The sequence below is a fragment of the Symphalangus syndactylus genome, chromosome 21 (genome assembly GCF_028878055.3).
Source record: "Symphalangus syndactylus isolate Jambi chromosome 21, NHGRI_mSymSyn1-v2.1_pri, whole genome shotgun sequence".
Taxonomy (NCBI): Eukaryota; Metazoa; Chordata; class Mammalia; order Primates; family Hylobatidae; genus Symphalangus; species Symphalangus syndactylus.
Window position 1 is genome coordinate 36,626,119 of NC_072443.2, and position 23,540 is coordinate 36,649,658.

Here is a 23,540-nt window from a genome sequence, read left to right on the forward strand (position 1 = left end):
CTCTCATATAACTGTAACCCATATACAACTAGGCCCGGTCACTCTTGCTTTGAAGCCAGGTGCAACCAAGGGTAACAGTTAAATCGCATCACTCTGACTCAGAAAGCTTTCAAGAATTTACTAGATCTTTGTTGTAGTTTCCTTAAAACTTTCTAAAAATCCTTTTTAGACACGTTTTCTTCTGCCTAAGTTTTATGTTGCCATCAGCACCTTCCCTCAAATTTTAGCAGATAAAGTCCCTCCACCTAGTTATATATCAAAGAACACATTGATGTAATGAAGGGGAGCCATGTAAATTATTTCATTGTTTAGCTTAATGAACATTTATTGAGAACCAGCTGTGTACCACTCACTGTTTTAAGCATCATGGTTACAAAGATAAATAACACGTAAGACACAATCCCTGCTTATTGATGATGAAATAGCAGGGCAGGCAGCATTACTGTCTCCATTTTATAGAAAAGAATCTACACTCAGAGGTTAAGGGTGACATACAGCTGGTGGTGGTGACATCTGAACTAGACCAAGGACTGCCTGGTTTTTGGATTATTACTCTCTAGTGGTGCATCTAAGAGGTTTTTTTTTTTTTTTCCAGATTGAAAGACATGAGGCCGGGCACGGTGGCTTATGCCTGTAATCCCAGCACTTTGGGAGGCTGAGGTGGGTGGATCACTTGAGGTCAGGAGTTGAGACCAGCCTGGCCAACATAGTGAAACCCCGTCTCTACTAAAAATACAAAAATTAGCCGGGCGTTGTGGCGGGCACCTGTAGTCCCAGCTACTTGGGAGACTGAGGCACGAGAATCACTTAAACCTGGGGGGCAGAAGTTGCAGTGAGCTGAGGCGGCACCACTGCACATCAGCTGGGGTGACAGAATGAGACTCTGTCTCAAAAGAAGAAAAAAGAAACTGAAAACATGAACTATTTGACGAAAAACCCCACACAAAACTATTTGACAAAAAAAACCCCACAAAACTTATAGTTAGTTAAAAATCATGAACTGTCATAAAAATAATAGTCATAAACTTGGAATTTGAAATGGCTTTCTATATACTATGTGAGACAAAGTAGCAAAGAAGCCATGTTTGCCCATTTCCGTTTGCTATTATAATTTCACAGAGCCTCTGACTCTATGATGATATGCAGCTCTCTTGAAAGATGTTTTGAAGAAAAAACATGGAGAGCACACACCTCCCTCCCACCTCACGTCTTTTGCCTGAGTCACTACATTTCGTAAAAGATAAATGACCCTCGTCCTTGCCTTTTCCTGGACGTAAGATAACATCTGACAGAGTTAGTGATTATGCTTCTGTAATCTACAACCAGATGTATTTTTACACCCAAACTTCGAGGTGATTCTGCTTTAATATAACTTCAGAGCAAGTTTTATGTGATTTTGCAAGTACAGAACCCCTACCACATGTACATAAGCTGTGGGCTAAAATATTGTGCTGAAACAGTCTGACAGAACTGCCCTGAAGCTATAGACAGTAGTCTATAGTCCTCAGTAAGACTTCTGAATAAAATTAACTTTAATTCTCTAAAAGCTTGATTTTTTTTTCTTTAGTCAACAGATATATTTACTCAACTGAACTTCTATAGCAGTGCTGTCTAATACAACTTTCTGAAAAAATTGAAATACTCTGTGCCACCCAGTGGCGTAATCACTAGCCACATGCAACTACTAAGCCCTTGAAATGTGGCTGGTGCAACTGAGAAACTGAATTATTTTATTTTAATAAATTTAAATGTAAAATCTTCACATGACCAGAGGCTGCTGTATTAAACAGCACAGCTCTATAATGTGCAGATAATGCTAACATTGGGGATGACCAAGGATCAACTCTTACTGAAGGATAATCTTCCCCTTAACAGATAGAAGGGATATTTAACAGATATTTAACGTATTTTAATATTTTGGGGGGTACAGGTTCAAGTATGGTTGAAAGAGAAACAGACAAACGTGCTAACAGGCAGCCTTTCATGAAACAAAATAAGTGACAGTGACCATCATTTCACGTGCTGGTCTCTGGAAGGAGATGGATGATCTATCTGCAGAGACAGGCAGTTATATTTGCAGTGATAGAAAAATAAGCTTGTGCTTAGAGAAGTCTGTTTCTAAATGAAAGGCTTGGCTATTTTTATCTGTTTAAGCCTAGACATATCACTGAATATTAATAAGCTCTGTGGTCTAAAATGAAGTGGTTAAAGGTGGGAGGGAGACAAATATTTTTCTTCCTTTTAAAAAGAGACAAGCAAACCTGAAACTTTAAGTCTTTATCTATGCACACCAGAAAAATATTTCAGTCCTTAAAGCTTCAAGAGTTGGCTCAACAGAGGGCAAGGTAGGTTTTTTTCTGGTATCACTTATTCCGATAATCCTCTGACTTGCACATTATAGTATCTAAGGATTTTTCTAATAAAAGCACACCTGATTTTTCTTATTCATTTTTCATTTCCACACTACAAGAATATCAAAGCTGCTCAGTGTAACAATATTCCACCTAAGCCAAGGATGCTGGGGAGATTTGGTGAACAGGGCCCAGATAATGTAATAATGAAAGAGAAATTTATAACGAAATCACTTTCACCAGATCCTTTCCACTAGCCCACTGGGACATGATCAAACAGAGGAAGAACAGAAGCCAACACACATGAAGCTCTAAGGGCATCATAATTTTCTTCCCTTAATTATAAGAAATTATTCTGAACATATAAGACACAACATATGGTAATATAAAGGTAACAGGATATGAGTTTTTAACCAGTTTTGATATGGTGACATCACTACCTGTTTTCTGTTTCTCTTTGCTTCTTTGCAAGGGAAGGAGTGATTAAACCCATTCTAGGAGGGAGGGAACTTTCTCTGCTCCCACTTGGTTCCCATCACTCCCCACACCCAGGAGGGAAGGTAAATATTTCTTCTTCCCTTCTAGGAAGTGTATGATGACTAAGCATCCTTAGAAGTTAGCTTTTGGTTGTTAGTGATTTGAACCCTGGATTTCACAGTTACGGAGGATAATTGCACCAAAGAAAATAAAATAGTACAGAGCTTTGAGCCTGAAGAATAGAGGGTCCAGAGCTGGCACTCTGGAAAGTACTAAAAGTTGGGGATAATGAGCAAAAGGAAAGGGGAGTTACTAGATGGGGAGAATTATCTGGGAAAAGAGGTTGGGGCAGAGAAGGTGGGTAAAGGGGCATTGAACAGGAAATATAGGGTGAACAATTGGAAAATAGTCTTGAACATGAGAATCATAGTTTTCTCGATTTACCACTCAGTGTTCTTATAAGTGAGAATCATCTTAAAATCTGTGTGCAAGACCTCAGGGGGACTATTTCTCCATCTGTATCATGACTTCACTAAATTGACTGCCTGATGGGCACAGCAACCATTCTTGCCATAGAATGTTGTCATACTATTTGTGGTGGCACTCTGTGGGCCACCTTGCCACTGCATTCCAAAACACCTTAAGCCTGAGGGGCTCCCTGGACTCTTCCATGGGTCATAGGGAAGAGCCTCTCCAACTGTATGTGGAAAGATTGGGTGGCAGAAGTTTACGTGCAAGCTGGGATAGAGACCTTTAAATGGAAAGCTCTGTAACGTTAAGTATAGTCAACCACTGATTGCTTCTCTAGTATCTATTCCCTTTTCCATCTTTTCCAAACAGATCCCAAATATTTTTAGGTGTCCACTACCCCTTTTCTTCGTAGTACTTGTTACTTAGGGGAAGCTGACCCTATTCCCAGTTTAGGGGTGGCTTCTTATTGATCCAAGCATGGTTATCCCATCCCCATTGTCAGTGATGGGTCCAGGACCCAGGCTTAAGCCAATTATTTCATGGCATTCCCTCTTGTTTCAGCTACTGGTCCGGGGCTGGGGAGTGTGAACTACCTGGGGCACTGGCCCAGTTAGACAAAAGGAAAGGACTTTTATTTCAAGATTGGAAGAGATGCAATTGCTCTATCCTGCTGGACATAAAAAAAAAAAAAAAAGCATATCTCCTTGATTCCTAATGGCAGCTATCTTATAATCCCATATAACCCCAATAACCTTATAACATATTATAATCCCCTAAAATTGAGGTGCCAACCTTAAGATGTTCAAAAGCTGTGAGACAGAGAGAGATGGAAAATATCATCATGTCTGAAAACTTCGTTGAGTCACGAACTCAGCAATTTTTGCAGCCCACCCTACCTATGGATTTATTCATTTCCTTGTTTAAATTATTTTTCTTGAAGTTTTCTACTACTTGTGGCTGAAAACTGGCTTAAAATCTTTATTACAAACACCCAGGAAGCTGGTAGGGAAAATTATTTTTCTATTAAAATAAAACCCAGAACTTTCAATGATTATCCAGAAAGGAAAATCCAGTGTAGAAGTAGGGAGCTTATTAAACAGCTCCAATTTTATCCCTCCAAATCTTGCACTTCTACACGGGGTTCTCCAAAGTTAGACACTGTAGCCACCACCATATTTGGACCCAGAGGTGTATAAATTCCCTTTTAAAGTCCGCTATAGATAGAATCAAGCTGTAACTTCCAAGATGACTTTGTTACATGCCAAGAGAGAACAACAGGGACACGAGCAAATAATGTATCAGTGGATCAAATTTGTCTGACTTTCGAAGTACCACATAATTGTTCCATAGCTAGATGGGGCCTGGGTTTACAGACCTTGTCCTAGTATCTGAGATGTTTACCAAAAGTTGGCCCAGCTTCACATGGGATCCTACTCAGGTTTCTAACTTCCTCCTAATTGACCTCAACATAGAGAGCACCACTTTAAAATTTGTCCCTCCAGAGTTCCCTCTTAAAACTTTGATAAATTTTAATGTAAGATTTCCACTTGAGTTCTAGTCAAGAGAGCCTATCTCTAGCTGTGTTTCTCAAAGTCTGACTCAAGAACCATCCACAGTAGGATCTCCAGGGATTATCACTTAAAATGCAGATTCCTGAGCCCCAGGCTAAGGATTGTGATTCAATAAGTCTTGAGTGGCACCCAGGAATCTACATTTTAGCCAGTTTCTTCAATGATTGTTCCCAAGATAAAAATTTAAAACTCTGTTTGAAGAATAGCTTTAACTTCTCCAAAACTAGCAGTAAAGGTAGCCTGTATATCATGCTATCATGAAACAAACATACAAATGCAATTCTCCACAAATGTACATATAGTAGCTATTTTGGACTTTTAAATCTGGCTTATAGCTGCAGTTGTATAAGCCATTTTCTATATCCTCTCTTTTTTTTTTCTTAACCAATCCAAATATATGCTTTATTTTTTAACCAAAAGAATGATTACAACATGACAAAATGTTTGTTCTCTCCTGCATTTAAAGAATTATAGTGAAAGTCCATATATACATTTCTTTGTAAAATGGGAATTTCACAAGAAGCATATGGAATGATATATCTAAGGCTGATCATAGAGTTTTGATGGAAATAATTTGATTTACAATAAATTTTAAAGAGTGCTAAACACACATTGGAAACAGAATGCTAACACATTAGAATGCAAGGGTGACCAAAAAGAAAAAGAAAAAGTAGTTCAAGAAGTGACCAGTCTGCATGCCAAGCTCATGCCTACCCATAACATAATAAGAAGGGCCCCCCTATGGCAACATATCTGCTCAGCCATCTAGTCGCCCATCCACCCACCCATTGTTTTCTTTTTCCACATCACTTTTTTTTAATTTATTATGTTTCAGGTTGCTATAACCTTACATCATTATGTGGAAGGACATGATTTAAGTAGCACATAAATCTACTGTGAACAGTTTATTTGAATGCATGTAATTGTTACTTAGGTGGAATGCCTCTGCTGTAATGACACCCAGGTCAGATAAGTTTCACTTGGTTCTCCCAGAAGCAGTTGTCAAGACAAAGATTTAAGTACTAGTAATTTATTTGATGTCATAGCCAAGGAATCAAGAGTCAGGGAGAGGTGAAGTGAAATAGAGAAAAGAAAAAAGAATAACGGGGTGTGATAATGAGCCATTTACTTCTGTGGCAACTGGGACTTATCCCACAAGGGACCTCTAGGACACTACACATAACACATCTCAGAGTTTTCCCAACCAAGGTGTAAGGAACTGGGGTATTTATCCACCAACTGCCTTTCATCATTGGTTAAGGGATGCTCCAGGGACATCTGTAGGAGATTGGTCAGAGTGGTGGGAGAAGCTATAGGGAAAGGAGCAGGCCTTCTGAATAGTCAGAAGGCTCTACATAGCTTTGGGGGAGAAAAGCTGAAGGCAGCTTTTCTCTGCTCTTGAGTCAGAGGGCAAGGAGTAGGTACAAGGAAGTATAGGAGAATTTATCTTAAACAGGCCTGTTTACTTATGTTGACCAGGAACCGACCTTTAATCATCCATGCATGTGACACAGCGGAACAATAATGTTTATTACCCACAGATTGTGTTTGCTCTAGGCTTTGGCATTATGTCAGTACTGAATAAAAGCACGTAGCTCCAGCTGTTAGAGACTGCTCACTCTTCAGCCACTACTGCCGGGCAGTCCCCTAGCTGCTCTTACACTGCATACCTGTGTCTGAGTACTCCTTTCTTTTCTTTTTTATTTTTATTCTTATTTTTTTTTTGAGACAGAGTCTCGCATTGTCGCCAGGCTGGAATGCAGTGGTGCGATCTCGGCTCACTGCAACCTCCGCCTCCCAGGTTCAAGCGATTCTCCTGCCTCAGCCTCCCGAGTAGCTGGGATTACAGGTGCGTGCCACCACGCCCAGCTAATTTTTGTATTTTTAATAGAGACAGGGTTTCACAAAGTTGGCCAGGATGGTCTTGATCTCTTGACCTTGTGATCCGCCCAGCTTGGCCTCCCAAAGTGCTGGGATTACAGGCGTGAGCCACCGGTGCCCAGCCCTGAGTACTCCTTTCATCCATTGCTTGGCCAGGATCTGTGGGACAGACCTGGCAGACATCATCTTTCCAAGCACTTCCATTGTCCTTCTTGTATGGTGTTGAGTGGCCTGGGTCTCAGGAGCTTGGAGTAGAAAGACATCAGCATGTAAGGAGCTAGTGAGTGCTGAGAGGATATGGGTTGGGCACCAACAGTGTCTGCTGCAGTCCAGCCTTTGTATCACTCAGATTCCTTTGGGTCTCATGTTAATGGACACAATCCTGACACTGATTTTTCAGGAGATGATTGGTCAGAATTTCAAAAGAGGAAAAAAAAAAGAAAGAACAGAAAGTTTAATCGGGTAATATACAATCTAGACAGCTGCAATTGATCCCAAAGTCACCCCTGATAATTGTTATCTCCCTCTTCTACCCCTTGTTTAGCAGTCCTGCTAGTCTAGGTTGTTTGCTTCATGTGATAACATAGACTTTCATTCCTGGGGGATCTGAGTCCCTGATTACTATGCTCTTGTTAAACTACGACTGCTTGAATTACCTGGTCATAAGGATCACAATGTATGAACTCAATAAAAAGTGCCCCAATGAATTTACTGAGTTCTAGACATCTTTCCTGCTGGCATTTTGTATGAGCAATCCTATTTCTTTTCTTTTCTTTTTTTTTTTTTTTTTTTTTTTTCGAGACAGAGTCTTGCTTTGTCACCAGGCTGGAGTGCAGTGCTGTGATCTCAGCTTACTGCAACCTCCACCTCCTGGGTTCAGGTGATGCTCCTGACTCAGCCTCCTGAGTAACTGGGACTACAGGCGCGTGCCACCATGCCTGGCTAATTTTTGTAGTTTTAGTAGAGACGGAGTTTCACCATGTTGGCCAGGATGGTCTTGATCTCTTGACCTCATGATCTGCCTGCCTTGGCCTCCCAAATTGCTGGGATTACAGGCGTGAACCACGGCGCCTGGCTGAGCAATCTGATTTATTTATAGTATTCAGGACCAATGACCACTCCCACTATAGTAATTCTTGTCTTTACTGTTGATCTATTAGTATGTGGAATCCAAAATGACTAGGAGGAAGTTGTATCTTTAGGTAAGAAGATCTCAAAGAGAGGTCTGAAGAGGCCTGAGAGTTCCCAAGACTGTTTTAGGGGGTGACAGAGGTCCACTATTTTCAACTGCGTATCTGCAAGAGACCGAATTTTCTTCATGTACTTACACCAAAACAACATATCACAAGAGTGAATACTGAAGCAGATATGAGAATCTATCTCCTATTAAACCAGATATTAAAAAGTTTTGTGAAAATATAAAACAATGGCATTCTGTCATTAAACCTTTTTGGTTTGGAAATAATTTATTATTCATTAAAATGTGTTATTTATAATAACAATGGGTTTTAAATAACCATATTTATTTACATTTTAAATACTAAAATTTATTTACATTTTAAAATACTAAAAAAATTTTTTTAGTTTTAATTATGTATAGGGTATTTAGTGGTAGAGAAAAACCCACACAAATAAAACTCATTGGTCTGCAAAGAGTGTAAAAGATCCCTGAGAGCAAAGTATGTGAGACCTCTGCTTTAGTTTTAATGGCACACTGACAGTATTCCCTAATAATTGTGACCCTTCCCTGTGTTAAAAGAAAACTTCGGACAAATTAAATAGTATGGAGTTTATTTGAGCAAGAAAACAAAATGATGCACTAATTAGGCAGCCTCCAGAATCACAGCAGATTCAGAGAGACTCCAGGGATGCCTCGTGGTCAGAACAAATTTACAGACAAAAAAAAGGGAAGTGACGTACAGAAATTGGAAGTGAGGTACAAAATGGCTGGATTGGTTACAGGTTGGTGTTTGCCTTACTTGAACACAGTTTGAACACTCACAGAAGTGTATGAGTTGTTGAAGTACTGCTGCTGGGATTGGCCAAGACTTAACTAACTTACTCCTAAGTTAGGTTTCAATCATGTTTGCCTATTAAGTTGCGTTCCGGTTGGTCCACAAGGACTCAAATATAGAAGTACGGAGTCCTTCTCAGGCCATATTTAGTTCACTTTAACACCTGTTAACTAGTACCTCCACTGCAGCAGAGCCTAAAAGTGCTAGAATGGAAAGTACAAATGTCCTGAGAGGATCACGGGGAGTGACAGTGAGAGGAATCACTCCTTCTACCACTGGTTTCTTGACCTACGTGTTATAACTTTTGAGTCACCAAACCATGTAATAGCTATAGATTTGAAGTTTAGGCTGGGAACGGTGGCTCATGCCTGTAATCCCGGCACTTTGGGAGGCCGAGGCGGGCAGATCACTTGAAGTCAGGAGCTCAAGACCAGCCTGGCCAACATGGCAAAAACCTGTCTCCACTATAAATACAAAAATTAGCCAGGCGCAGTAGCTCACGCCTGTAATCTCAGCTACTTGAAAGGCTGAGGCAGGAGAATCCCTTAAACCCAGGAGGCAGATAGTGCGGTGAGCCGAGATTGCACCACTGCACTCCAGCCTGGCAAGAGAGTGAGACTCTGTCTTTAAAAAAAAAAAAAAAAGTTTGTATCTCTCCAACTCTGCAGGGTATAATTCCCAAATAGGCATGTTAGTTGTACTTCCAAAAATGATATTATGAAAATTTTCTAACATGCACAAAAGTAGATAGTACAGTATAATGAACCTCTCTGTATCTAGCATCCATATTCAACAGTTGTTAAAATTATGTAACATGGTTTATCTTTATTCCTTTGTTTAATTTTTCCTCTTTTGCTCTGCCTCTGTCATTTTAAAATTCTTTTACATTTTTTGAGATATAATTGAAGTACACTTCACACATTAAAAGTGTATAACTTGATGAGTTTTGACATATTATACACCCTTAAAGTCATCGCAAAAATCAAGATAACAAACATTTCCATTAGTTCCAAAAGTTTTCTTCATGCCTGTTTGTGATCCATTCCTCCATCCACCACTGTCCCCAGGCAACCACTGATCTGTTTTGTCACTGTAGATTAGTTACATTTTTTTCCGTCATTTTATGTAAATGTGTTAAAAAGTATTAATTACAAGACCATTAGGCTGAGGTAGCTCCAGGGCTCTGGCTCCCTACATAAGCAAACCAAAACCCAACTCACTGTAAGTAAAACAAAGCTTAACCAATCAGAAACTAGCAACTAACCTCTTATTAGGGACTTTCCACTGGAATGATCCAAACAAGGTTACTGCTCCACTTTGACCAATTTTTAAAGACTGTTTTGCCTTGCTTCCTCATTTAGTCTATGAAAGTGTTTCCCTCATAACCCTTTGGGGAAGCCTCCAAGCCACTTGAGGTCTGGAGTTGCCTGATTCATGACTCCCTGTTTGCTGAAATAAACTCTTGAATATTTTAATATGCCTCAGTTTATTTTTAACAAATTAAATTATATTAATATGTGCTCTTTTTTTGCTTGGATTCCTTAACTCAGCATAATTATTTTGAGATTTATGCACTGATATGGGTTGGCTGTGTCCCCACCCAAATCTCAAATTGTAGCTCCCATAATCCCCACATGCTGCAAGAGGTCCTGGTGGGAGGTAATTTAATCATGGGAGTGGTTAACTTCATGCTGTTCTCATGATAGTGAGTGAGTTCTCATGAGATCTGATGGCTTTATAACGGGCTTTTCCCCCTTTTGTTTAAGACTTCTCCTTCCTGCCATCATGTGAAGAAGGACGTGTTTGCTTCCCTTTCTGCCATGATTGTAAGTTTCCTGAGGCCTCCTCAGCCATGCAGAACTGTGAGTCAATTAAACCTCTTTTCTTTATAAGTTACCAAGTCTCAGGCAGTTCTTTACAGCAGCATGGGAATGGACTAATACATGCACAGTGTTACATATCTCAATAACTTACCCATTTTACCATTGAGTAGTTTCCCAGTGTATGAATATAAAGTCATATGATGAATTACAGTGCTTTGGTCGAGAACAGACCACATATATGACAGTGGTCTCATAAGATTATAATACTGTTTTTTACTGTACCTTTTCTATGGTTAGATACACAAATACTTATCATTGTGCTAAAATTGCCCACAGTATTTAGTATAGTAATATACTGTACAGGTGTGTAGCCTAGGAGCAATGGGTTATAGCATATAGCCTAGGTGTGTAGTAGGCTATACCATGCAGGTTTTTCTAAGTACATTCTATGATGTTTGCACAAAGATAAAATTGCCTAATGACACATTTCTTGGAATGTATCAATTTCATTAAGAGATGCATGGCTGTACGATAATTTATTTATCCTTTCACCTGTTGATATACATCTGAGCTGTTTCCAGGTTTTGGTTATTAAAAATAAAGCAGCTATGAGCATTTGTATACAAGTCTTTATGGGGGTGTAGGTCTTCTATTTTCTAGGAGAAAAATGGCCTGGTCTGTGATAGGTGTTTGTTTTTTGTTTGTTTTTTGGTTATTGTTTTTAGTTTTTTAAGGAACTGTCAAACTTTTTTTCAAAATAGCTGTACCATTTTACATTTCCACTAGTAGTCCCGAAGAGTTCCAGTTGTTCCATATCCTTACCGAAACTTGGTTGGTCACTTGTTTTAGTTATTGTATTAGGTGTGTACTGATAACTCATTGTGGTTTTAGTTCACATTTCCCTAATGACTAATGATGTTAAGCATGTTTTCATGTTAATTTGTCATGCACATGTCTTCTTATGTGAAGTATCTGAATAAGACTTCTGTTTATCTTCTTATATTTAAGGGTTTTTATGTTTTAGAAACAAGTTCTTTGGTAGATATATGTGTTCCAAACATTTTATCCAAGTTTGTGGCTTGCCCTTTTGATTTCTTTTGAAGAACAAATGTTTTTATTTTGATGAAGTCCAATTTTATAATTCCTTTTCTTTTATGGTTTTTGTTTTTTATGGTCTGAGAAATCTTTGCCTACCCCATGGTAGCAAAGATTTTCTCTTGTGTTTCTTCCTGATATTTTATAATTTTACATTTTAAATTTAGGCCCTTCATCCATTTCAGGATAACTTTTGTGTATGCTGTGAGGTAGAGGTTGATATTTTTCATATTCATATCAAGCATCAACTTTTTGAAAAGCCATTTTTGTTTCTCATTAAATTGTCATTGCACCTTTGTACAATCAATTGATCATGTACTTGTGGGTCTATTTCTAGACTCTATTCTGTTCCATTGATAGACTAATAGATAATTTTTTTACCAATACCAAAATGTCTCTATTACTATGACTTTATAATAAGTCTAGAAATCAGGTAGAACAAGTCCTCCAACTTTGTTCCTTTTTTGAAAAATCACTTAGGTCATTTTAGGTGTTTTTCACTTTCATATGTAATTTCAAATCAGCTTTCCAACTTCTACAAAAGAGCTTGCTGGGATTTTTATTGGTATTGCACTGACAAATTTGGTGATAATTGAAATCTTCATGATATCAAGTCTTCTAATTCATAATCATGTCATGCTTCCCCATTTACTTAGTTTTCTCAAACTTCTCTAAGCATGTTTTGCAATTTCGAGTGTAGAGGTCTTGGACATTTTTATTATAGTTATTCCTAAGTATTTTATGTTGTTCAGTTGCTACTGTAAATGGAATTGTATTTTTTCAATTTAATTTTCGTATTGTTTGCTAGTAATGTATAAAGAACAGTTGATTATAGTATATTAACCTCATAGCCTGTGGCATTTCTAAATTCATTCATTAGTTCTAGCAGTTGTTTTGTAGAGTTCCTAATATTTTCTCCATGAGCAATCATATCATCTGCAAATTCTTTTTCCTTTCAACTTTTTATGTCTTATTTTTAATTTTTTTTTTTCTTATCATACTGGCTAAAACTTTCAAAACATATTGAATAGAAGTGGTGAGGGTGAGCAGGGACCTGTTCCTTGATTTGAGGTGTAGCAATTCAGTCTTTCACCAGAAAGAATGATATTAATTGTAGGGTTTGTTTTGATCAGTTTAAGGAAGTTTCCTACTCTTCCTAGCTTGATGATAGGATGCTGAATATTTCAAATGCTTTGTGCATATTGAAACAATATGATTCTTCACTTTTATTCTGTTAATATAGTGAATAACATTAATTGATTTTTGAATGTTAAACCAAACTTGCATTCCTAAGATAAAAACTACTTGGCCATGCTCTATTATCCTTTTGGCATATTATTGGATTCTACTTGTTGACATTTTCTGTTATATTGAGTTTTCTTCTTAATTATTTCCTTTCTTCTACTTACTTTGTGTTTACTTTGCTCCTGCTCTTCCAGATTCTGCAAGTGGAAACTTATGTCATTGATTTTATACCTTGCAGATTTTCTAATATATGCATTTAAAGCTATAGTTTATCTTTGTATTCTTGTTTTTATTCAGATCAACGTGTTTTCTAATTTTCCTTGTGCTTTCATCTTTCACCCATGAATAGAAATGTGTAATGGTCAAAGAATACATTATGTATGATTTTGACCTTTCTAATTTTATTAATTCTATTAAGAATTATCTGACTATATATTTATAACAATACCTCGTGTTAGCATTATTTTACAAATGAAGAAACTGAGACTTGGAGAAGTTCTACAGCTGGAAAGGACAGAGTCAAGATTCTAGTCCAGATAATCAGGCTCTAGATTTGGTGCTAGGAAGGGCCATGTGAGATAAGCTCTGCCTGCTTTCAGGCCTCAGGATATTAGCCATGTGTGCTCTGTGGCATGGGCCCTTCAGAAAATTAAACTCTGCTAACAAATTCTTCTCAGCTGGATGACCAACAAGGCATTGCTCAGTCTGCATTAACAACTTCTGGCACCCAGACAAGGGCAGGAACAGGGCTCTCATGGGGACTAAGAATCAACGTCTGCCGTGGGCCCTTCAGAGCAGATTCCTGCATTCCACCCTCAGCTGATCCACAGCACTAAGAAGACAGGGGGCTCCTGACATGAGCTTTCAGGATGAGGTAATGGGAGGGTCTGCAGCATCCCAATCATTTCACGCAGCAGCTGCTTGGGCCTAAGCTAGCTGTGGAACAGCAAGCATGGCTCTGTTTGAAGGGCTGATGAGGAAGGTCTAGCCTCCCATGTGAAAGCTCAAGCCACCAGGTGGCCTCTCTTGGGACTGATGTTCTTTGAGCATAGACCATTTTTCTGGCGTATAATGTCCTTGGTTACAATTTATATTGACTCAGCTGCAGGCACTCAGCTGACACAGCGGAGTTGTCATCTGAAGATTGTTAATTCCTCATATAAATGTAATGATACACACATATAAGCTTTGGTCTGGGTCTGGCTAGAAAAAAAGTGAGCAAGTGCCCCCTCTCTAAAATTACATAGGAGCCATAAACCCACAGTAGGAGGCTACTACTAAATCTAGACATCTCGTACTAGTTAATGCTTTGCTAGCTAGGCCTTAAATCATATTATTCTCTCACTTACACCCCTTCTACAAATTCACTATCCTTCACCCCTCCTCTGACACTTCTGTGGGATGTATGGGATCCAGCCTGAGAGAGCACCTCCATTTTGTAACAAGGAAACTGAAGTCCAGGAAGAAAGAGTAACTCACCCAAGGTGAAGCTGGACCAGAACTCAGAAGCAGAAGGTATTTGTTCAGTAAACTTTGCAGTAGAGTACAGAACCCTGGGTTAAACATGGTGGCCCATGTTCTGCCTATCAACCTATACATTCTATGGAATGGAAACTGTCAATTCCACAGGGATGTTTGAAAAATAAATAGTCTGCTTTCTCTGCATTTCCTATAGATCTTGTATTAGTTTCCTGTGGCCGCCATAGTGAATTACCATAAATGTGGTGGCTTAAAGCAACAGAAATGCATTCTTTCACGGTTCTGGAGGCTAGAAGTCTGGAATTCAAGTGTGAACAGTGTTGGTTCTTTCTGGAAGCTCTGAGGGAGAATCAGTTCCATGCTTCTCTTCTAGCTTCTGCCAGCCATTACTGGTATTCCTTGACTTGTAAATGCACCACTCCAACCTCTGCCTTCATCTTCACATCATCTTCTCCTCTGTGTGTCTCTTATAAGGATATTTGTTTTTGAATTTGGGGCCCACCTGGATCATCCAGGATGAGCTCATCTCAAAACCCTTAACTTAATTACATCTGCAAAGAGCCTTTTTCTAAACAAGGTCACATTCACAGGTTCCAGGTGTAAAGACAGGGACATATATTTGGGGTAGGGGCACCATTTGCTACATGCCAAAGCTAAGTAAAATACCAGAGTCCATCATTAATTTAAGTAAGAAAATATTATCGAGTTTTTAGTATGAGGCGGGAATTCAGCTAGGAGCTGGTGATAAAGAAACAAGTAAGATATACCACTACACAGCTAACTGTAATCTAATAATAGGCCCATATGCAACTAATCCAAACACTGGTGAGGTACAAGTACAGGTGCAGGCATTATGCCATCATCCTGTTGGAGACATACTTAGCTTATATGAGTAATTTTAACAACAACAAAAGAAGTCTTCCCTAAAATCCCACTCACAGTTAAAGGAAATGCCATAATTTCCTTTGGTTTTGGTGTGAACCCACCATATGGAAGATGATAGTACAAGAAGTTGACAGAGTTAAGACATATCATACCTTCCTCTTTGAAAATACTTCATGTGGTGTACAGCAGAGCTCTGGCCAGTTTCATCTTCTTTGATTTCTGTGGTCAGTCTTTCTCAAAGTGAATGTGGAGCTCAAACTACTATTCACCGTATCAAGTAATAAACATGCTAAATCATTCCCAATCATTCCCAAAAGGCAATGAAGAATGAAAAGATAGAACTCAATAAATGAGAAGTGCATTTCCCTATAGCAAAAAAAAAAAAAAAAAAATACTGCTTCAAGTCTTTTTCTCCTGTGGAAACCCTGGAAACAAGAGCACATTCCCATAGAGGTCCACATTCTCTCCTAGTTAAGAGACTGGCCTGCTTTACTAACTTTTTCCATCAATGTAGATTTCATAGCTAATTCACGAAGACAAGACCCCTAAACCACCAGAAATTACAAGAATCAAGGTTACCGAATGAATTTTGTCTAAAATTAGGGGAGTGCCAAATGCTTTTAACTTCACCTCCTAGTCCATTCCACTACCCCAGGTATAGCATTCAGTAGGTTTTTCCTTCTCTGATTCTGACCCTCAGTTCAGTGAGTCGGAGCCAGTTTAGAAGCAGATGCAGTTCAATGCTTTCTTAATGCAGCAATCTCTGAAAGACAGTGGTGAACAGAAAAGGAGAAACAAGTTTATACCTCTATGGATGCATATTCCTCAAGTTTGCCAGAAATATTAGAAAAGGTTTAATCCCCTCTAATTTGAGAAGATTAAAGCTTAAAAGCCATCTTGAGCAAAGCAGTGTGTTCTGCCACTATGCTGCTGGCATGGGCCACAGATGAGATCAGGGCCCAAGGCTTCTAGGTTTGGGCTTCTTTTTCCTAAAAGAGAGTGGGAAGGACAGGGAGAGAAAGAGAGAGAGAGAGAGTTTTTTTTTTTTTTTTTTTTTTTTTGAGAAAGGAGTCTGGCTTTGTCGCCCAGGCTGGAGTACAGTGGCACCATCTCGGCTCACTGCAAGCTCCACCTCCTGGGTTCACATAGTTCTGTTGCCTCAGCCTCCCGAGTAGCTGGAACTGCAGGCATCCGCCACCACGCCCAGCTAATTTTTTGTATTTTTTAGTAGAGATGGGGTTTCACCGTGTTAGCCAGGATGGTCTCAATCTCCTGACCTCGTGATCCGCCCGCCTCGGCCTCCCAAAGTGCTGAGATTACAGGCGTGAGCCACTGCGCCTGGCCGAGAGAGAGCCTTTTGACTTAAGTAAATGGCCTGATTCGAAGCCCAGCTTGCCAAAGCACCAGAGCCAAGTATTTCAGAAAAAGGAATCAGAATGGAGGTGCTCACAAGAAAGGCCTTGATTTGGATTCCAACTTAAAATTGCATTTCCAGACACAGCAGAAGGGTGCACTTCTGGTTGATTCTCCTTGCTGTTGTCATGACCAGGAGAATTCTGGTCCACATCCATTCTTAATTGGTTGATTACATTTGATCTGGAGGCTGTGAAATTGGCCAGCTGATTATACCCTTTCAGAGTGGTTCTCTTTGGGAACTGCAGTCTGGTATTACACTGGATGGGGAATTTCCTTGTGGTTTTTACTCCCTTCTACAGAAATGCACTTATTTCTCCCAAAGCAAGTCTCCTAGGCCCTTCCCATTGTCCCTCATAACTCTTCTTTGGCCTTCTTTCATATTGCAGAAGATTTCCAGGTTGTAACCTAGAAATTTCATTACTTAGGATTATTTATCCCCAGTGTCACAAGAACATGAAAGACTTATCCAGACCCTGACCACTTTTCCCTTCTAGGGCACACTTCAGAAATGCAGCCACAGCAATATTTCTTATGTATATGACACTGCAACTTTGATATTTGCTTAATAAAATTTGGCAACACATGGTCCGAAGTACTTAGTTTTCTTGGGGCACTTTCTAGGTGATTTGTGCCCTCTGATTATTCAGTCCACAAAAAATCTGCTCTTTAGACCTGTCTAGAGCATTTGCATTCAGTCTGTTTTGTCTCTGGGGAAACAAGTGAGCCTTAGGCCCCAGAAGATGCTTTAATTTGCCCATCCCTTTATGATAACAAGAATTAGCCAGCCAAAGACTGGAATAAAGCAATCACTACTTATTTCCTATTTTATCATGAGGACAAAATGATCACATGCAAAAAAAAAAATAGACAAGGTATACACTGCAAACAAGTTTCAGGGAGAGACAGAGGGGGTAAAAGATGGTGGTTTCATTTGACAAAATTATTATGCTCATATTTTCCAGTTTGGTTAATCCACACTTGCTTTACTTTCCCTGTTCATGTTCACATTAGTGGGGTTATTTTCTTAGGATGCAAGTTATAGATAGTCCATGCAAGTGTTTTCTTAGATAACCTTTGGATCTAAGTAGCATGAGGTCATGATTGCTCAATTCACATATGAAGATAATAGGAGTGAGAAGAATGGCCCAGAATTAAGGGCAGTTAAACAAAAAGTTAATTGTGAAGAGGATAAGCTTCTGCAGCCCCCTTCCTGAGCTTTCCTAAATCCGTTTTATTATAGTGCCCTTTTATTATAAAGAGAAAGCTTCTCTGTAGGCTTTCAAAGATCAGCGCTCTTCAGTCCCCGCTATACTGACCATTATTTAACCTTAATAATTAAAAATCTTTCTCTCCATTCACCTCCTTCCACTGGGGACTTTATGTCAACCCCCGCCCCAGTAAAAAAGAAAATGAGCTAGAAAGTTTAACTGTGTTTTGACTAGTAAAGAGAAGAAAGAAAATGGAATTAAGCCTAAAAATGTGGCCCCAGAATGACCAAATTATTAGAGTAAGGAGTATCTCAAGTAAGAAATGCATTCTAGTCTGAAAAATGTTTAGGGATAGAATAAACCAGTGGCAACCAGGCGCGGTGGCTCACGCCTGTAATCCCAGCACTTGTGGAGGTCGAGGCGGGCGGATCACGAGGTCAGGAGATCGAGACCATCCTGGCTAACACGGTGAAAACCCGTCTCTACTAAAAAATACAAAAAATTAGCCAGGCGTGGTGGCAGGCACCTGTAATCCCAGCTACTCGGGAGGCTGAGGCAGGAGAATGGCATGAACCTGGGAGGTGGAGCTTGCAGCGAGCCGAGATCGCGCCACTGCACTCCAGCCTGGGCGACAGAGCGAGACTCCGTCTCAAAACAACAAAAAAGAATAAAAACTACTCACCCCACCCACCAGGCTCTTATATAATGAAATATCCCTTGTTAAGTCGCCATAGGTTTAGGAATTCTTTCATTTTTAAAATGTTTATCAAAACCACTAGTGGTATGTATACTCCATGAAGAGGTGGTACCGATTATATTTTAATTTAGGTCCAGAGTACATCATTTTGAGCAACCCCTTCCCCTATACATAAAAATATTTTCAGAAATAATCATGAGATGGTACAAGTAATAAAATGGCCAGAAAAGAAATATAGACAATGAAAAATAAAAATAAAAAAATAAACCAGTGGTGGCGAAACAGTTTGAGATAGATGAAACGCTGTTTCTTTTCTGGACAGGCAATCATTCCCTAGTGGGCAATGTTTTTAAAACACAGAGTATACTGGGTTTGCTTTTCATTTAAGAAAAAAGCACTCAAGATAATCAGGAAAAAAATTGAAAAATATAGAAAAGGAGGGAGGAAAAACAAACCCACAAAAACCACCCACTTATAGTCCTACTAGATTAGAAACAATGTTGGAAATCTGTGGAATTCTGTAAATTTTGTGAAAAGAACATGACCTTTGGAATCAGAGAGATCTGGATTATTTTATTTTATTTTGTTTTAAGATGAAGTCTGGCTCTGTCACCCACGCTGGAATGCAATGGCGCCGTCTCAGCTCACTGCAACCTCCACCTCCCAGGTTCAAGCAATTCTCCTGCCTTGGCCTCCCGAGTAGCTGGGACTACACATGCGTACCACTATGCCTGGCTAACTTTTGGATTTTTAGTAGAGACGGAGTTTTGCCATGTTGTACAGGCTGGTCTCGAACTCCTGGCCTCAAGTGATCTAACCACCTCGGCCTCCCAAAGTGCTGGGATTACAGGTGTGAGCTACCGCACCTGGCCAAGATCTGGATTTAAATCCAGTTCCAAGCTGTGTGACCTTAGACAAATCCCTTCAATTTGAGCAGATGCTTAATGAATGGAAATTGAACAACAAATCTGATCATTTTTCTGTATCAGAGTCACTGTAGAGGGATACTCACTTTTTCTATTCATATACCTCCCTGAGTTTCAGATTGATGTTTAAAGTTAATGTTCCTGATTTGGCGTGTTTATTTTTCATTGTTATGATCTGAAAGCCACATTAATGGCTTCTTCATTTGGCCAGTAACTGCAACTCCATTGCAGCCTTATTTTAGCTAAGTCTATTGTAGCTCTTGTCTTTCTCCCCACAGGAATCTTTCTTTAGCCTTTCTCAAGGACATTTTCAGTCCCTACCTACTAGCCTTGGTGTGCCAGTGACGTCCTACTCTTCTTCTTGAAAGAGAGAGCAGCCCATGAACCTGACGCTGCAAGCCCACATTCTTAGTTCTCAAAGTAAACAAAGGTTAAAATGAAAGTGGTTATGATGAATCATACTGATGCTGTGTTTCAAAGAACTTCCTATAGTATTATGTCAACAAGATAAATTAATTCTGAATTCAAATATTGGGAAAGCTACTGCACCTCTTGCCCACTGCGTTCTCTAGTGTGCTTTGGAGGAGCACCCACTGCTGCAAGTCCTTCCCACACAGCTTGCAGAGTAGCACCCAAGAGTCCTGGGGGCCACCCTCCCAAGTTGGATGCAAGCGAAAGTCTATGTACAAACTCTTTTCATTACCCAGGCTGCCGAGAGAGCCTTCTGGAGCTCACAGATAAAATTCAAAAAGCTCAAGCGGTAGCAAAACCTTGATGCTTATTGAAAACCAAAGCAAAGCAAAACAATAATCCACCTAGCTTATCAACACCTTTCTTGGGACTAGGTGAAGTCGTGCTTTTCGAAACGCCATGGGTTGTGAAATTAGTTAGATAGATGCAGTTCACAATTTTTAAATTAAAAAAAGTAGAAAGCATTAAAGTAGAAGATAGATGGTACAGGTAGATATTGTTTCACAAACTTTTTCAGTGTGTGTATGTCTTTGTAAAGCAAATATTTCTTCCCATGATCACAGTTAGAAAGGTTTAAAAACTTTTTCCATGGTCTGAATGTTTGTGTCCCTCAGTTTGTAGTTGAAATTGAATCCCCACTGTGGTGGTATTAAGAGTTGGGGCCCTTGGGAGGTGATTAGGTCATGAAGGCAGAGCCTTTATGCATGGAATTAGTATTCTTATAAAAGAGGCCCAAGGAGCTTATAAGCCCCTTCCTCCATGTGAGGACACACAGAAGGTGCCGTCTATGAGGAACAGGACCTCGCCAGACACTAGATCTACTGGTGCCTTGATCTTGGACTCCCCAGTCTGCAGAACCATAAGCATTATATTTCTGTTGTTTATAAATTACCCAGTCTAAGGCATTTTGCTATAGCAGCCTGGATGAATTGAAACGACCTTTGCGATAGGACTTGGGCCCGGAGTAAGAGCAGGGTAACACAAGGGGTCTGAAAGATCGTTGGAGAAAGGAGCAGGGCAATGATGGGGACAGGTAGGTGCTTGGGTGGGTACCAAAGAGAATTCTCTTCACAATTCTGCCAAATTCCTGCACATATATGCGTGTACACCAAACCATACCACACTCTACATACACATTTGCCTATTCCTAATACCACTGTTCTAAATCCCTAATATGTTTCCAATTGCTGCCTCCAGCATAAGTGCCAGATTCCATCCTTGATCTGAGAAAATCTTGGAAAATGTCAGTCCAGGTGGATGTCCACAGGAAGAACATTAGGAACAAAGAGAGACCTCTGTTTCTCTCTTGAGCTGGGTGTAAACACTAATGCAAGAGTGATCAACCTCCTTGTTGACATACCTTCCTATTTTAGAGTTTGTGCTTTGGAATATTTAGATTAACAAGAATATCATATGTACAAATAGCATATGAAGAAAGTCTCCAATTTTAGGTTAGATTGCTAAGCAGTTGTACTTCAAATATGAGAAAACTTAAAGTTTTATGTTCTTACCCACATCATGTGCTCTACAAATGTTGCGACAGTCTTTCCTAAGGAAGGTCCAGTTAAACCGCAGCCTCCTCTCAGTTCTCTCTAAATCCAGCAGGGAGTGTGTGTGTTGTTCCTTCTCCCTGTGTCTTGATCTCAAGAGGTACCTTAGGAAGGCTGCAGTGGGACAGCTGAGCCAAAGCCACAAAGACCGCATTTAACTCTCCTCATTTGGGTACATTTGACATGTTCTCTCATCTTATCACCATGGAAATCCCACAGAGAGTGTGAGTGAGGGAGAGGGGAACTGAAAAGGACTCACCCACAAGACATTACCGCCACACCCAGAAGCAGGTTGGTGAGAGGTGGAAGCAGCCCCCTAGGTCTCCTCAGCTGCTGAGTTTACCCAGCCCCTCATAGGGTGTGGGATGCTCAGCCCTGTCCCAACTCCCTCCCTCCCTCCTGTGGGGCTAAAAGGCAGCCTCAGCTCCATTCTTCAAGCTTCTTTCCTTCCATTCCTCCCCTGACCCTCAGCCCCATGACTCTGTCCCATAATATTTACCTGCAGTAGGCAGATGTTCAGATCACCTCATCCAGGAAACCTCCCTCAGAGAACTTTGCTTCTTCTATTACCCTCTGAAATTTTTATTTCTATAATTATTTATCTTAATTTTGGTGAGCTTTGTTGCATATTTAATCATTAGCATCCTACTGGTTTTTTGTACTATACTATTTCTTCGTGTTCCTGTTCAAGCTACCTTACAAAAACCAACTATCCTGCCAGCTTGGCAGAGTGCCTTTATATTTCATAGATGCTGCCTGATTTGTGAATTGCTAACAAAAGCCAATTAGATTATTGAACTACATCTATTGAAATTTTGTTTTTTGACATTGTAAGTATGAAAAAGAGCCCCATGAATGTTTGACATAGAACACAAAGGTAGCCCAGGAGTGGGGTGTATGAGGGTCAAGAGAATGGAAAGGGCTGGGCGTGGTGGCTCAAGCCTATAATCTCAGCACTTTGAGAGGCTGAGGGGGGCAGATCACGAAGTCAGGAGATCGAGACCATCCTGGCTAACATGGTGAAACCCTGTTTCTACTAAAAAAATTAGCCACGCTTGATGACACACACCTGTAGTCCCAGGTACTCAGGAGGCTGAGGCAGGAGAATCACTTGAACCCGGAGGCAGAGGTTGCAGTTAGCCGAGATCATGCCACTGCACTCCAGCCTGGGTGACAGAGAAAGATTCCGTCTCCAAAAAAAAAAAAAAAAAAGAGAGTGGAAAGGCCAAACAGGGAAAGACCACAGAAAAGACACTGAATCTGAATGTGATATTTGGGGCAGTGGAGAGGCAGTGGAATGAGCCTCAAAGGATAGAACTTACACCATTTAGAGTAGTATAAACATGTGTTGTGTCAGGTGGTTTCTCAGAAGTCTTATATGGCAAGTTCTAGTTAGTTTTTGGTCTCCAACACTGTAATATGGTTAATAAAATTTCCTAACATTAAATAGGCTGTATCATGTAAGCAAAGATTTCTTAAACAGATTACAAAAATAAATTGCTTATACAGAAAAAGACTGATAAAGCAGACTTCATTAATTCCAAGAACTTCTCAAAAAAGATATCATTAAGAGAGTAAAAAGATATGCCACAGACTTAGAAAAAATATTTGCAACTCATGTATCCAACAAAGATTCAGTATTTAATGTACTTAAAGAAATCACACATGAATAAGAAAAGGACAGTTGACTCAAATACAGTGACTCCTTGAACAACGAAGGGGTTAGGGGGCAGCAATTCCTGTGCAGTTGAAAATCTAGGTATAACTTTTGACTCCCCAGAAACTTAACTACTAATAGCCTACTGTTGACCAGAAGCCTTACTGATAGCATAAACAGTCGGTTGACACATATTTTGTATGTTCTATGTATTATATACTGTCTTCTTTCAATAAAGTAAGCCAAAGAAAAGAAAATAATAAGGAAGAGAAGATATATATACTATTCATTAAGTGGAAATGAAACATCATAAAAGTCTTCA

General features: G+C 39.7%; 1 protein-coding gene across 1 annotated transcript in view; it reads right to left on the bottom strand.

The window, feature by feature from the left end:
- Window positions 1–21,757, bottom strand: part of CCDC80 (coiled-coil domain containing 80) — a 151,198-nt gene extending 129,441 nt beyond the window's left edge. Inside the window, exon 1 of the mRNA XM_063630029.1 lies at window positions 21,523–21,757. Coding sequence (XP_063486099.1) covers window positions 21,523–21,715 — 193 coding nt within the window. The 5' untranslated portion in view covers window positions 21,716–21,757. The remainder of the gene's footprint in view (window positions 1–21,522) is intronic.
- Window positions 21,758–23,540: the final 1,783 nt, after the last annotated feature.